The sequence below is a fragment of the Chelonoidis abingdonii genome, chromosome 15 (genome assembly GCF_003597395.2).
Source record: "Chelonoidis abingdonii isolate Lonesome George chromosome 15, CheloAbing_2.0, whole genome shotgun sequence".
NCBI classification, from domain to species: domain Eukaryota; kingdom Metazoa; phylum Chordata; order Testudines; family Testudinidae; genus Chelonoidis; species Chelonoidis abingdonii.
The window spans coordinates 45,952,942-45,964,822 of NC_133783.1; the positions used below are offsets into that span (position 1 = coordinate 45,952,942).

The 11,881-nt window shown below is 43.8% G+C and overlaps 1 protein-coding gene across 1 annotated transcript in view; it reads left to right on the forward strand.

The window, feature by feature from the left end:
- Window positions 1-265: 265 nt before the first annotated feature.
- The window catches only part of CPXM2 (carboxypeptidase X, M14 family member 2), a 113,099-nt gene continuing 101,483 nt past the window's right edge, over window positions 266-11,881 (forward strand). Inside the window, exons 1-2 of the mRNA XM_032796484.2 lie at window positions 266-795; window positions 10,716-10,817. Of these exons, the coding sequence (XP_032652375.1) occupies window positions 468-795; window positions 10,716-10,817 (430 nt within the window). The 5' untranslated portion in view covers window positions 266-467. The remainder of the gene's footprint in view (window positions 796-10,715; window positions 10,818-11,881) is intronic.

Genomic DNA, 11,881 nt, shown 5'->3' on the forward strand with positions numbered 1-11,881 from the left:
CCCAACCCCCATTGCTGCCAACACCACCTCGCGGAAGAGTTACACAAGCCAAGACATTGAACTGAAAACTGTGTCTTGTAACCCTGTTTTTTGCAGTGAAAGAAAGAGAGGGAAATAGAAAGCAAGAAAGAAAACAGGACAGAGTTTTCTGGAGAGTCACACCTGCCAAGTGCTGGCAGAGCAGAGCTCTCTCTCTTCCCCCTCTGTGTCTGTATATGTGTCTGGCTGGTGAGTCCTATGATCACATGCACCTCGGGCTCCTGCCTCCCTCCCTCCTCAGCCCTCTCTCTCACTGCACTCCTTGCAACTTTTGCAAACTAGTCTAATGCAGAAGCATTTATCACAGACCGGACTCTTTATCCCTACACAAGTCCTGGAATTCACCAGTGACCACGGCTTGCTGTTTTTCCTATCTGCTGAATAAGGATCTGGGACTCAGAGTGGAGCTTTTGTGCTGCTTTAAAAAAATGATTTCTCTTAGCAAGAAAGGCTCCTGTTCATCTCAGCTCTGTCTTGCTCTCTGTGCCTTTGGGCTAGCACTGCTTGAGGATTTATCCCAGGCTTTGCCTGTGGAGGATCAGGATTATTACCTGCAGGAGATTATAAACAGGGATCATTATTATTCCTATCCAGGTCCCGATGAGGAATTTTCCCCTTTCACAGAGCAACCTGGACAGGAAGAAACAACCCCCGTTGCAGAGGCAGAGGAGCCCCCAAGGTTCAGATCGGCCAAGAAAGAGTTAAAACAGAAGAAAGGCAACAAAAAAGAAAAATCCATTCTCGAGATTCCACCAGGTAACTTTCCACCTTTTCCTCCAAACTTTCAGAGCTCTGCTGAGTCTCACACTGACTGACTTCTAACATAAATTAATACTCTAATACTGATAGTAATAATAACAAATGTGCTGGTGATGATGACACACACTAACTTCTAACACCAAGCTTTTCAGCTCTTTGGAAATCTCACATGCACTTTTACCCTTTCCCTCTCACCTGTCACATTAAGAGCTTTCAAAAACACTTAATTTCATTAATCGAATGAGACTCCAGCTGGTGCATGAACTTCCCTTCTTATCATATTTCACATATGGCTTGTTGTTGAAGCTACAATTTTGCAATCAAATGGAGAGAGACTCACTCCATGGTAAAATCTGATTGTGTTATGGTGATTTCATATTGTACCCCCGGTCATTTTAACTCTAAATGTTCTTCACCATTGAACAGGTGAATCACTGTCAGAATTCACTTTAAAGATTTCCCATGACAGAAATGTAAACAGGGATTTTCCTTCAGAGAGATCAGTTCCTAGGGGGATTAATTTTAATTATTAGGAGGTACTAATAAATAATTTCATAAATAAATGCAAGGGCAGCCATCTCGTCCATCACTTCAGTTATTACATGTAATTTCTTTGGCTGGAAGAAGACAAGCTATTGGAAACGTACACATTACTGTAATTCCCCAAACTGTAGTCAGTAAGCACTGTAGAGTGGTTTCTATTTTGACACAGTTACACTAAGGTGGCTGGGCAGTTTATTCTACAGGCATTCTCCGATTGCCTTGGCCTTATTTCATTTCTTTGGTGGAAATTTGAAATCTAAATTATTTCATGGAATAAGCCACAATCTTATAAAATTAAGGGCCAAATCCCACAGCCCTTGCTCAGGCAAAACTCCCATTGGCTTCAGTAGGAATTTTGTATCCTTAAATACTATGGGATATGGCACAAAATTTGCAAATTAAAGACATCCACATCACAGCAAATTGGTAAGATTCTCATAGTGGCATTAACTCTTCCCAATTGCATATAGGTGATATTAAATTAAAGGTTGCAGTTTAAGTGTAAAACTGGTAAAAATCAGTAACTTTCTGATCAAGAAAAAATTGAAAACAACTTTTTATAAATTATGCCCCAAATTTACCATTTCTGCAGTGTTGAAAATTTTTAGAGGGCCAGCAGATCTTAGCTGCGGGTACAGCCCAGGGCAGAGAACCCTAATAGCAGAGAGACTGCCTGGGTGAAGGTAGCAGTGGCACAAGAAACCTATAACCTGGTGCTCCACTGGGGATCAGCAGCTAGACGGAAGGTTCAAAAGCAGATGGCACTAGCAGGGTAACTCTGGGATGTGCTGATTCAGCTTATTATGTGATAGTGCATGCACTGCTTTTCCTCCCATTTTGTGTTGTGGGGGAGGAAGGAGGGTTCCCCCTGAAGTGCAATGACCCTGTTTGTGTACAGGGTTCAGTTCACAACTCTCTGGACTCCAGCAGGTATGTAAGAAGCCCCACATATGTACAGCCATATTACCCCTTTGATCCAAATTGGGTCTAGAAACTTTGTATGCTTGCACTTGTAGAATTCACTGAAAAGTCTTCCCTTGGTGAAGTTTGGTCCACTCAGGAAGTGATAGGCAGCTCATAACATTAAATCAGTTGATTCTCCAAGATCCAGAACTCAGGTGATCTACCAAGTGCTGAGCCATCTTCATGGAGGTTCTCTAGCTGTATACTGCCTTCAAGCTCCCTACTGGCTTTACTCCAACTTTCCTATCAGCATAACTGCAAACATACTCCAGAAAGCCCAGCATCACCCAGGAGCTCTGTGGCAGAGGCAGGGATAGAATTTGATTCTCTTCTCTTCCTGCAATCTCCTTCCTCATTCACACACTTTCCAACTTCTGCAACAAATGAGACCAGAGTCCTACTGACAGCAATCTCCTTTACACCACTCTGATTATTCCCAGGACAGGTCCCTCCTGTAGGGTTAATAAGGTAGGGATCCTGTGGAAAAAAACTACTATGTGATCATGTAATTAAAGACTCTCATAATGCATATGCACAAAGGGAACTGAATTAATGGCTGTAACAAGGTGGCTTGTCCCTTTAAGGGCCAGGGGCCTGGGACCTTCCAATCCCAGTTACTAAGGAGGCACATCTGAATGGGGATCAGCTAATAAAGAGTACAATGAAGGCAGGCAAAGGGTCTGAGGAAGTTGAAGGAACTGCAGAAAAAGGAAGGAATGGCAGGGTCTGCTGGAGACAGGGGCAGAGACTAAGGTCCGAAGGGTAACTGCTTAGTGTTTTCATTTTTGTTTGTTGTTTTGGAAAATAAATAAAGCCCTGGGGAAGGGCCTACAAGAGTGATCTGTTGTGAGTTTAGTTGGGGAGCCCCGGAGAGGGGTTAGATTGATTGAAGGGGGCCTGCAGAGTGACCTCATGCCACAAGGGGACGATTGGGGGGCAGCACACCCTGTGATGCTGGCTTCCTCAACTTTTGAGCGTGTGGTGTCCCAACTTTAATGTTCTTTTAACATTTTTTTTTAAACCTAGGAAATTACAAAGAAAAACTAAGCTAACTGTAAAAATAGAAATTCCATGCTATGGCACTGCATTGAAACCCACATGATTTATCAGGTGGGCTGAAGCCTTTAGATTTACCACAGACTTCTGCCACTTGAACTAAGGGAGTAACTGGCAGCAGTAGTAGGTGGCCATCCTCTTTTTGGACCAGTACTAGAGGGGGATATGAGACATTCCACACACATCTGTTGACAGCAGAGGAATGGTGAGACTTAGAAATGTTGGTGCCATTGTCCCCTCCACGCTGTGTTTGTGCCATTCTTGTTCCTCCCTCCAGTTTCTCATTCTAGTGTCCACTCCCTCATCCCTTGCTCCTCGCAGTACCAGTCCCCTCACCTACCCAGTCTCAGTCTCCTCATTCCAGTTTCTCTCTCCTTGACCAGTCAGTCTAGGCTCCGTGACTAAGTCCCAGTCTCTCTGCCCCCACAAGCATCCAGTCTCAGTATCCCCATGCTGGTCCCAGTTGTTCCCAATCTCCTCTCCTTCCAGGTATCCTCTTCCAGTCTCCATCTTTCATTCTTTCCTCCCTGGTTCCCAGTCTTCCTCACCATATTCCTTGTCCCAACCCTACCTGCTTCCTCCCATATCCAGCTCCAGTTTCTTCTGCATTTCAGTCAGATGGCTTCCTCCTTCTTGCTACCTGGGCACCAGCATGGTGGGCAATGAGAGCATGAGGGACAATTTCCTTGTTCGTGGTTCTGATGATTGGTGCCACACAGCCTGAAGCAATTACAGGGAAAGTCCTGCTCAGCCCTGTCAGCCCTGGACCGGAGCATGTTCAGTGCAGAGTAATTGAGCTGCCAACCTCTAAGAAGTCTCAGCTGAGCATGTGTGAATTGAAATTTTTCAAAGATTTATAGTGTGGCCATATTTGGGCATTTTTTCAGGGTGACAGTAAAGGGCATATTCCTGACATCCGCGTGACTCCCTAACAAATTTCAAGTCCCTGCTCCAAAGCATGGAGGCGCTAGAACATCTTAAATAAATTGTCATAAGATTTTTTTTTTTTAATATAGGAAAAACCACATTTTCCTCTTACTCATGCTCTGGAATGTCTGAAACATTTTAACTGAAACTACCCAGAATAATTCACCCTAAGGCAGACACCCAACATGTTGAAGCTCAACCTGAACACCTAAGGACTGGCAAAGTTATAAGCAACTGAAAAAAAGAGATCTTATACTGGGAAGTATTGAAGAACCTTAACTATAGATGGCACTAGCAGCGCTATCTATAATCTACACAAAATAACTATCAGAGGCACTATAGGGTGATCCAGCAGTTATGTAGGTTAAATCTAAAACACCATTAGTGCAATGTTACGTGGATTAGTACCATTAAAATCAATTAAAGCTGTTGGTTTTCAGCACGTCTGAAAACCAAGTCACTTACATAAGTGCCAAAATATAAATGTAGGTGCCTAGAATTGCACACCCAATTTTGAAAAATTGGCCTTATAAAGGTACAGATGGTGCTGAGCTTATGATTGATTGGTGCTTAACTAATAATTATGAATCTAACTGTAAATATGTCTGGAGGTGGTGTAAGTATTTATATATTTACATATATGAACAAAAACATACAATTGAATAAAGATTAAACCAAGGGACTTACAGTAAATATAAAATGTTCCTTTTTTGTGAAGCTCAGTGGGAGCAGGGGCATGTTGGATTAATTATATGTTGTGGCAAACAATAGAGAGGATCTTGGCTGGAATGAAGAAAGGCAGAGGAATGGGAATGTGTGATCTGCCCTTTGGCTGAGCAGCTGTTAGTGATCAGTGCTAACTTTGAATTAAAGTTGGACTAAAATCAAAACAGTGTAAAGGCTACAGCAAATTGCATATGACATGCACTTGATTAATTTAAGTTAATTACTGTTGATGGCTTGAATGCAGCTGTTTTACATTGTAAAGTATTATGTAAGTACAAATCCATTTCCATTCAAGTCGATGGGCAAGTCTCCCATTGACTTGAGGTGGGCAAGTCCTGGATTATGCTGTAATTTTTTTTTTAATTTTTATTAAAGCAGTATTTGCGAGCACTTGAGTTACATAACAATACATCAGTCTCATCCTGCCCTTTGCCTCCCTCATGACTCTTATAAATTCAACTGTACCATGTAATCCTTGGAAGGTAAAAAATTGGATTGACAGATGCCATCACAGGTGGATTTGTATGTTTTAATTCCATTCTTGCTTTTTTAGGACCTGATTCAAAGTCATTGAAATCAACTAGTTCCATTGGTTTCAGTGGATTCTATTCTATAGCTGTTCTTACACCACTTTCATGGCTGTAATAGCTGAGCATCTTATAATCCATTAAGCAACATGACTACATAACTCTCATTTATTCTTTTCTCATCCTTTCCCCAGTGGCGCAAACGTGTAGTGGAGTGCCTTGTTTTGGTAGTTTTTTAAATAAATATTCACATTGCTATGTGTGTGTTAGGGGAGGCAAGTCAAAAAAGGATGCCTTGCACTTGAATAGGAAGAGAGTGCAGTTTGTGATGGTCTTTAGTTCCTGGGGGAATTTATTCCAAAGTCTCAGATCAGCCCCCAAGACAGTTTTGTCTCCTGCACAGACAAGCTTTACCTTCATTTACTTTCCTTTGTTCTAGAGGGGTGTAGCTGTTGATCACAGTCTTCAACTCAGAGTTTCAGGTCGTTTTTTAGATATGTTCAAGACGCTCGATAGCCAGGGACAAGTATAAGGACTGAGACTTGAACTTGATTTGAAATTCTATGGGAAGTCAGCGTAAAGAGTAGAGAGCAAGCCTGAAGTTCTTGTGGTAGCCTGTGTTGCTGAGGAGATGCTCTTCAGAGTTCTGTACTAGTTGGAGTTTCCTAAGTGCTGAAGGCTTCATGCCCAGGTATATTGCAGTGCTGTAGTCCAGCCAAGAAGTGGTGAAGGCATGAACAGCTGAGATCAGGCCATCATCTGCCAGGATGGGACAGTTTCCTAGCCAACAAGAGATGATAGAAAGCATTACTCACAGATGTTGCTTTGTTAGAACTTAGCATCAGTAAAGAATCTAAGAGTATTCCTAGATCATGAACCAAACTGACCAAATTTGGATGAGTACCTTCAACCAAAGAAGAATACACTGTAGCTGTAAACTCCTCCCAGTGATCCCCTCTGCCCACCAGCATCACCACTGTTTTGCTTGTATTCAGTTTCAGACAGCTCTTCATCCTGAGCTCATCTTGGTGGTAGTGGTGTGGTTGTATGTGGTGAAGAATAGTTAAACCTATGTACCATAGGCATATTGCTGGCTCCTGAGTTCATGCTGTTTGATCAGTTCACCTAATGGATGACTGTAGATGTTGAAAAGGAGCAGAGAGAGAACTTATCCTTGTGGGACTTCCCAAGCAAGGGGTCTAGTGGTGGAGGTGCAGTTTTCCATCACTTCTCATTGGGTATGTCCCTTCAGAAAGGACTCAACCCGTTTTAGCATGATACCTTCGATAACAGCTCTATATCCAATCTGATCTGAGGTGAGAAAAGGGTCTTTTTAAAAGCATCAAGATTTCATTTAATAGACTTGAGAGAGATAAGCATGAGACTGAATCTGCTTCTGGAATGCTGGTGGTGGATTATGATTTGGTCCAGCTTATTCATTATTTCAATGTACTACTTTCTGGAAGAGAATAAGAGAGGATTTGCATGCATGATGGATTGAATTTGAACAGTTTGGTAGCAATATCCAGTAGCCCAGATTCAAAATTCAACCTGATCTTTTTAGTTGTGATTGGTCAGATAAATCATATGCTATTGTTTCTATTCTCTGATTGGATGAGTGTAACACTAAGGTTTGGGAGGAGGACTTCAAGAAGCCATGTGAGCTTTGATTCTCTCAGGGAGAGGTAGCAATTTATGGTGAGGGAGCAAGATATAAGCAGAATTAGGTTATTTGTATAAAACGTGAAGAACATAGGCGTCTACTCCATGGGTGCACCAGGACTGGAACACATACAGAAAAAAAATTGTGGATGCTTAGTACCCACTTGCAGCCAGCTCCCCTCTCTCAGTGCCTCCTGTCCGCCGGTGGCCCCGCCAATCAACTCCTTTCTCTCCCTCCCAGTGCATCCTGCCTGCTGTGATCAGCTGTTCTGCGGCATGCAGCAAGTGCTGGGGGAAGAGGGACAGCTGGGGCGTGCTTGACGGAGGGAGTGGAACTGGACGGGAAGAGGCGGGGTGGGGGCTTAAGGGAAGGGGGACGGGGCCTGGGGCAGAGCGGAGGTGGGAAGAGGCAAGGTGGAGGCGGGGGTGGAACTGGACGGGAAGAGGCGGGGCAAGGGTGGAATGGGGGCAGGAAGAGCTAGGGCTGGAGTAGGAGCTTGGGGAAAGAGTTAGGCCAAACCCTAATTTCTAATTAACATAAGCTACAAAGGGGATAGATAGATGATAGCTAGGTGTATGGGGATGAAGTGTATGGGGATAGATAGGTAGAGGGTGTGCACAGAGAGAGAGAGGGAGTGCATGGGGATAGATAGATTGTATGTGTGCTGTAGGTTGCCAGGGGTCGGCAACCTACAGCACACATGCCAAAGGTGGCACGCGAGCCGATTTTTCCTGGCGCGCGGGGTGGGCTGAGCCACTCAGTCCGGCGCCGCTTTGGGGTTTCTGCTGCTAGCCCCTTGTCAGCCGGCATCCCACCGCCGGTCCCACTCAGCACCCGCTGCTGGCCTGGGGGAAGGAACCGCGGGCTGTGATCCCAGCTGGCAGGAGCCGCCAGCCGAAACCCCAGAGTGGCGGCGGACTGAGCCGTTCAGCCTGCCACCGCTCTGGGGTTTCCACCGCTGGCTCCTGCCAGCCGGGGTCCCACTGCCGGTCCCACTCATCACCCGCTGCTGGCCTGGGGGAAGGAACCCTAGACTGGCAGTGGGCTGTGACCCCAGCTGGCAGGAGCCGGCGGCTGAAACCCCAGAGCGGTGGTGGGCGGAGACGCTCAGCCCACCCCTAAAACCCCAGAGATGGGTGGGCTGACCCGCTCAGCCCACTGCCGCTCTGGGGTTCCGGCTGCTGGCCCCTTACGAGCCAGGGTCCCCACTGCAACCCCACTCACCTTGCTTGCAGTTGGAGTTCCACCACAGGCCCCCTGCCAGACAGGGTCCAGGCTTCAGGCCCTGCTCAGCCCTACCAGCCCCCAGCTCCACTCACCTCAGCTGCAGATCTGGGGTTCCAGCCGCTGACCTCCTGCCAACTGCTTATCAACTTATAACTCAGAAGCCTGGGTGCAGCTTAAAGGATCCAGATAAGTGCCACCAGACATTGGAAAACTCAGCAAGGAAAAGCAAGGGCAAGGATCACACTAAACTNTGATCCACCCAACTGTAGCCCTTCAGCTCTCACCCAGGAACATCTACCCCGATCTCTTCCATTTGCCAGGATCTCCTCCCCTAAACCCTTCGATCTCACTCTACCTCCCCCAAAATTCCCCCCCACCGAACTCCAGTTCCTGGTCCCCCACAGCCTCTATGCCAACCCCTGATTCTAGTCACCCCCAACCACCTTCACCCAATTGCTCACTCCAGCCCCACATAAACATATCTCATGGCTCCAATCCTGCAGACATAGCTGTGGGACCCACACCTCTCCTTCTAACTCTTTAAATACATTCCACCACTTGCCCCTCACTTCCTGATGGCTGATTGGACTATTTGCTCCTTCTTGCTTGTGAAATGGACATAGTCAACTCCCTGGATACCGAGAAAATAACCAAAAATTGGAGTGCAATGAAATGGTGGAAAATTTCCCTTGATTAACAATTTATCAGTCCAGACATTTAAAGTAAAAATTACTATATAATTTGTTATTTCTTCATAGGCTGCAAAATTGCTGTTTTAGTTATTTCACAAAGCTGATATCATTCAGTAAAATTTCAGGAAATGTTAGGTAAGATTTTGAGACTTCACCTTCCATACACCTGAAACTCCAAGTGGTGCCTGACACGTCGTCCCTGTGACAATTAGTGACAAAGAGTCCTGTGGCACCTTATAGACTAACGGAAGTATTGGAGCAGGACTCTTTGTTGCTTTTTACAGATTCAGACTAACACGGCTACCCCTCCGATACCTCTGACAATTAGGCTACTGAAAGATTTGTCGTCTAGTGCAGAGTTTAAATCACATTCACACAGAGAAGCTGCTTGTGCATGTGCTGTCCTGTACACAAAGGATGCATCAGATAGTTATCTGGCTCATTTTAATCTCGCATGCAAAGGCCCTGGTGAGTAGTGTCTCCCTTTTGTGTCAGGCAGAACCCATTGATATATAATCTGTATAATTTCTGGTATGAATATGTGAATGTGAGAGCTTAACATTCCACTTTCTGGATGTTCATGGAAAGTAGACATAAAAGGAGTCCAAGCATGGCTGACGTTGAGTTCATTTTAAAATTCAGGTGGAGAGCTCTTTGGAGCATTTGGCCAGCTTGGATACACATGGACAGAAAGAGAATTAATCATTGTAGTGGCACAAAGCCAGAGGAGAAATAGAGCACTAAATTTCCCCCTTTATTCTCTCCATAGAACCACTCTTGGACAATCTGGAGTACTGCACTAATATCAAATGCCTAACGGAGTGGGTGTATATTTAAAAACAATTAAGAGGGGACATGCCATAAAGATTTGTACAGTGTTTTCAGGCTTCTTTTCTGTTGGGATAGGATTGTTGAATGTTCTCTGCAGATGATCATAGTCAACCTGTCTCTTGATTTACAAATTACTTCTATCAAACCCAACCAAACATACAATTCATGCTCCTGGCAGGAATAAACTGTGTGGAGAGGAGAAGGGTTGTATATGGAGGACACTGCAACAAATCAGAATATAAGTGCAGAACAACGCTGCTTTTGCGCTCACCAGCTTTGGGAACATTCTTGCCTTGGGAAAGAATATTGGTGGTGGTCTGTGAAGATGTTGGATCACTGCCAATTAAATAAACTCGCCCCTTTTAAGGTCTGATCCAACTCCATTAAAGTCCAGGGGAGTCTAGGTGTTGGGTGGGGCCCTTATATGTTTGATCAAATGATGAGGATTGAGCAATAAACTGTCACTGGCACATGTGTAGATATTAAAAACTGAATTCTGTTTGTGCAAGAAAGAAATGCATATCTGGTTCCTTTGTAGTGCCGCGAAGAAAAGGACACTTCTGATTCCTTGCACCCATATTTCTATAGTTCTCATACCTGGGAAAAGAATAACAGAATATTCTAAACATCTGCTGCATTGGAAGGATTGGAATGCCATCATACAGAAGCAAACGGTTTTATTTATTGTGTAGTTATTAGCCATTGTTAAATACATTTGACAGTGAAAAAAAAGTAAAACTTGTTTTTCTTTTCATACTTCAGCTAAAAATGGCAACAAGAAAGGTGAGAAAAACAAGAAAGGGAATGAGAAGATGCCAGATGGTGACTATGAAAGTCGAAGGGCCTACAAAGACGTTAGAGAAAGTACGTGTAGAGTTTCTCAAGTACCTTTTGGAATTCTTGGTTTAGCTGCTACTCTCTTCAGTCGCATTTAAATTAAATTACAAAAGATATTGAAGAGTGCTGTGAAATGTCTAGATGCTGCACTGATTATGAAATGGCGTGCTGAAGTAACCTATCTTAGCACAACATGCGACAAAAGATGGGGACAAGGAACCACACCGTGTTAGTGTGGGATGAAGTGAGATACAATGTAAGGTAAGGGGCCTAATTCTCGTTTCCATTAAGGCCTCTTTTAACACCACCCGGGCAGTAAAAGGGCCCTTACAGTAAGTCTCCCTCTTTGGAGTGGTGTTTAATGGCACCATAGTGTAAATGAGAATGAAGCCCAAGATATTTTTTATCATTTATAAAAGAACAAGGTATATTTTCATTTAAAACAAAAAGAGTTTGGTGCTTTAAGAATGGTGCTACATTAAGAGCTGTCTCTCTGGAACAGCAACAGTGAAATATTTCCCATTCTGCCATATCAATATGCGTTAAATCTGATCAGGAGGGTTCATCTCAATGTATGTGAGATTGGAATAGCCAAATGCTAATTGTGAGTGTGGTTTCTGTATTGTGGATGCTTGTCCACTGTGATCTGAACTGTTATTCCAATTGATTTCATGAAAGCTAGCAAACTCCAGCAGGCTGTCATGATTTGCAATTATTACAAACCTCAGGTGGAACTGAATCAACGATCTAGCAGAGAAAGGCTTCATAATACCTTGAGAAATCTAGCTTTCCTTATATTTATAGGAATTGGCAGCATGCACATACTATGAACTTCTGTTACTGGCATGGATATTCAGACCAGCATGAACCTCATCTCTGCTCCTGCCTCCCAGAGTCCTAAGGTGTTTTTAAAATGTTGTGGGATTTTTTTTAAGAAAAGTTTTGAAAATATTTTCATGTGCAGGTGTATGAACCTAAATTTCTTTGTATGTCTATTCAGTAGCTTCTCATTCATGGAGATGTAAAATACTGCAATTCTATTGAATAGTTTCTGATTAATTTTTTCCCATTGTGACTTACTCAAACATTTT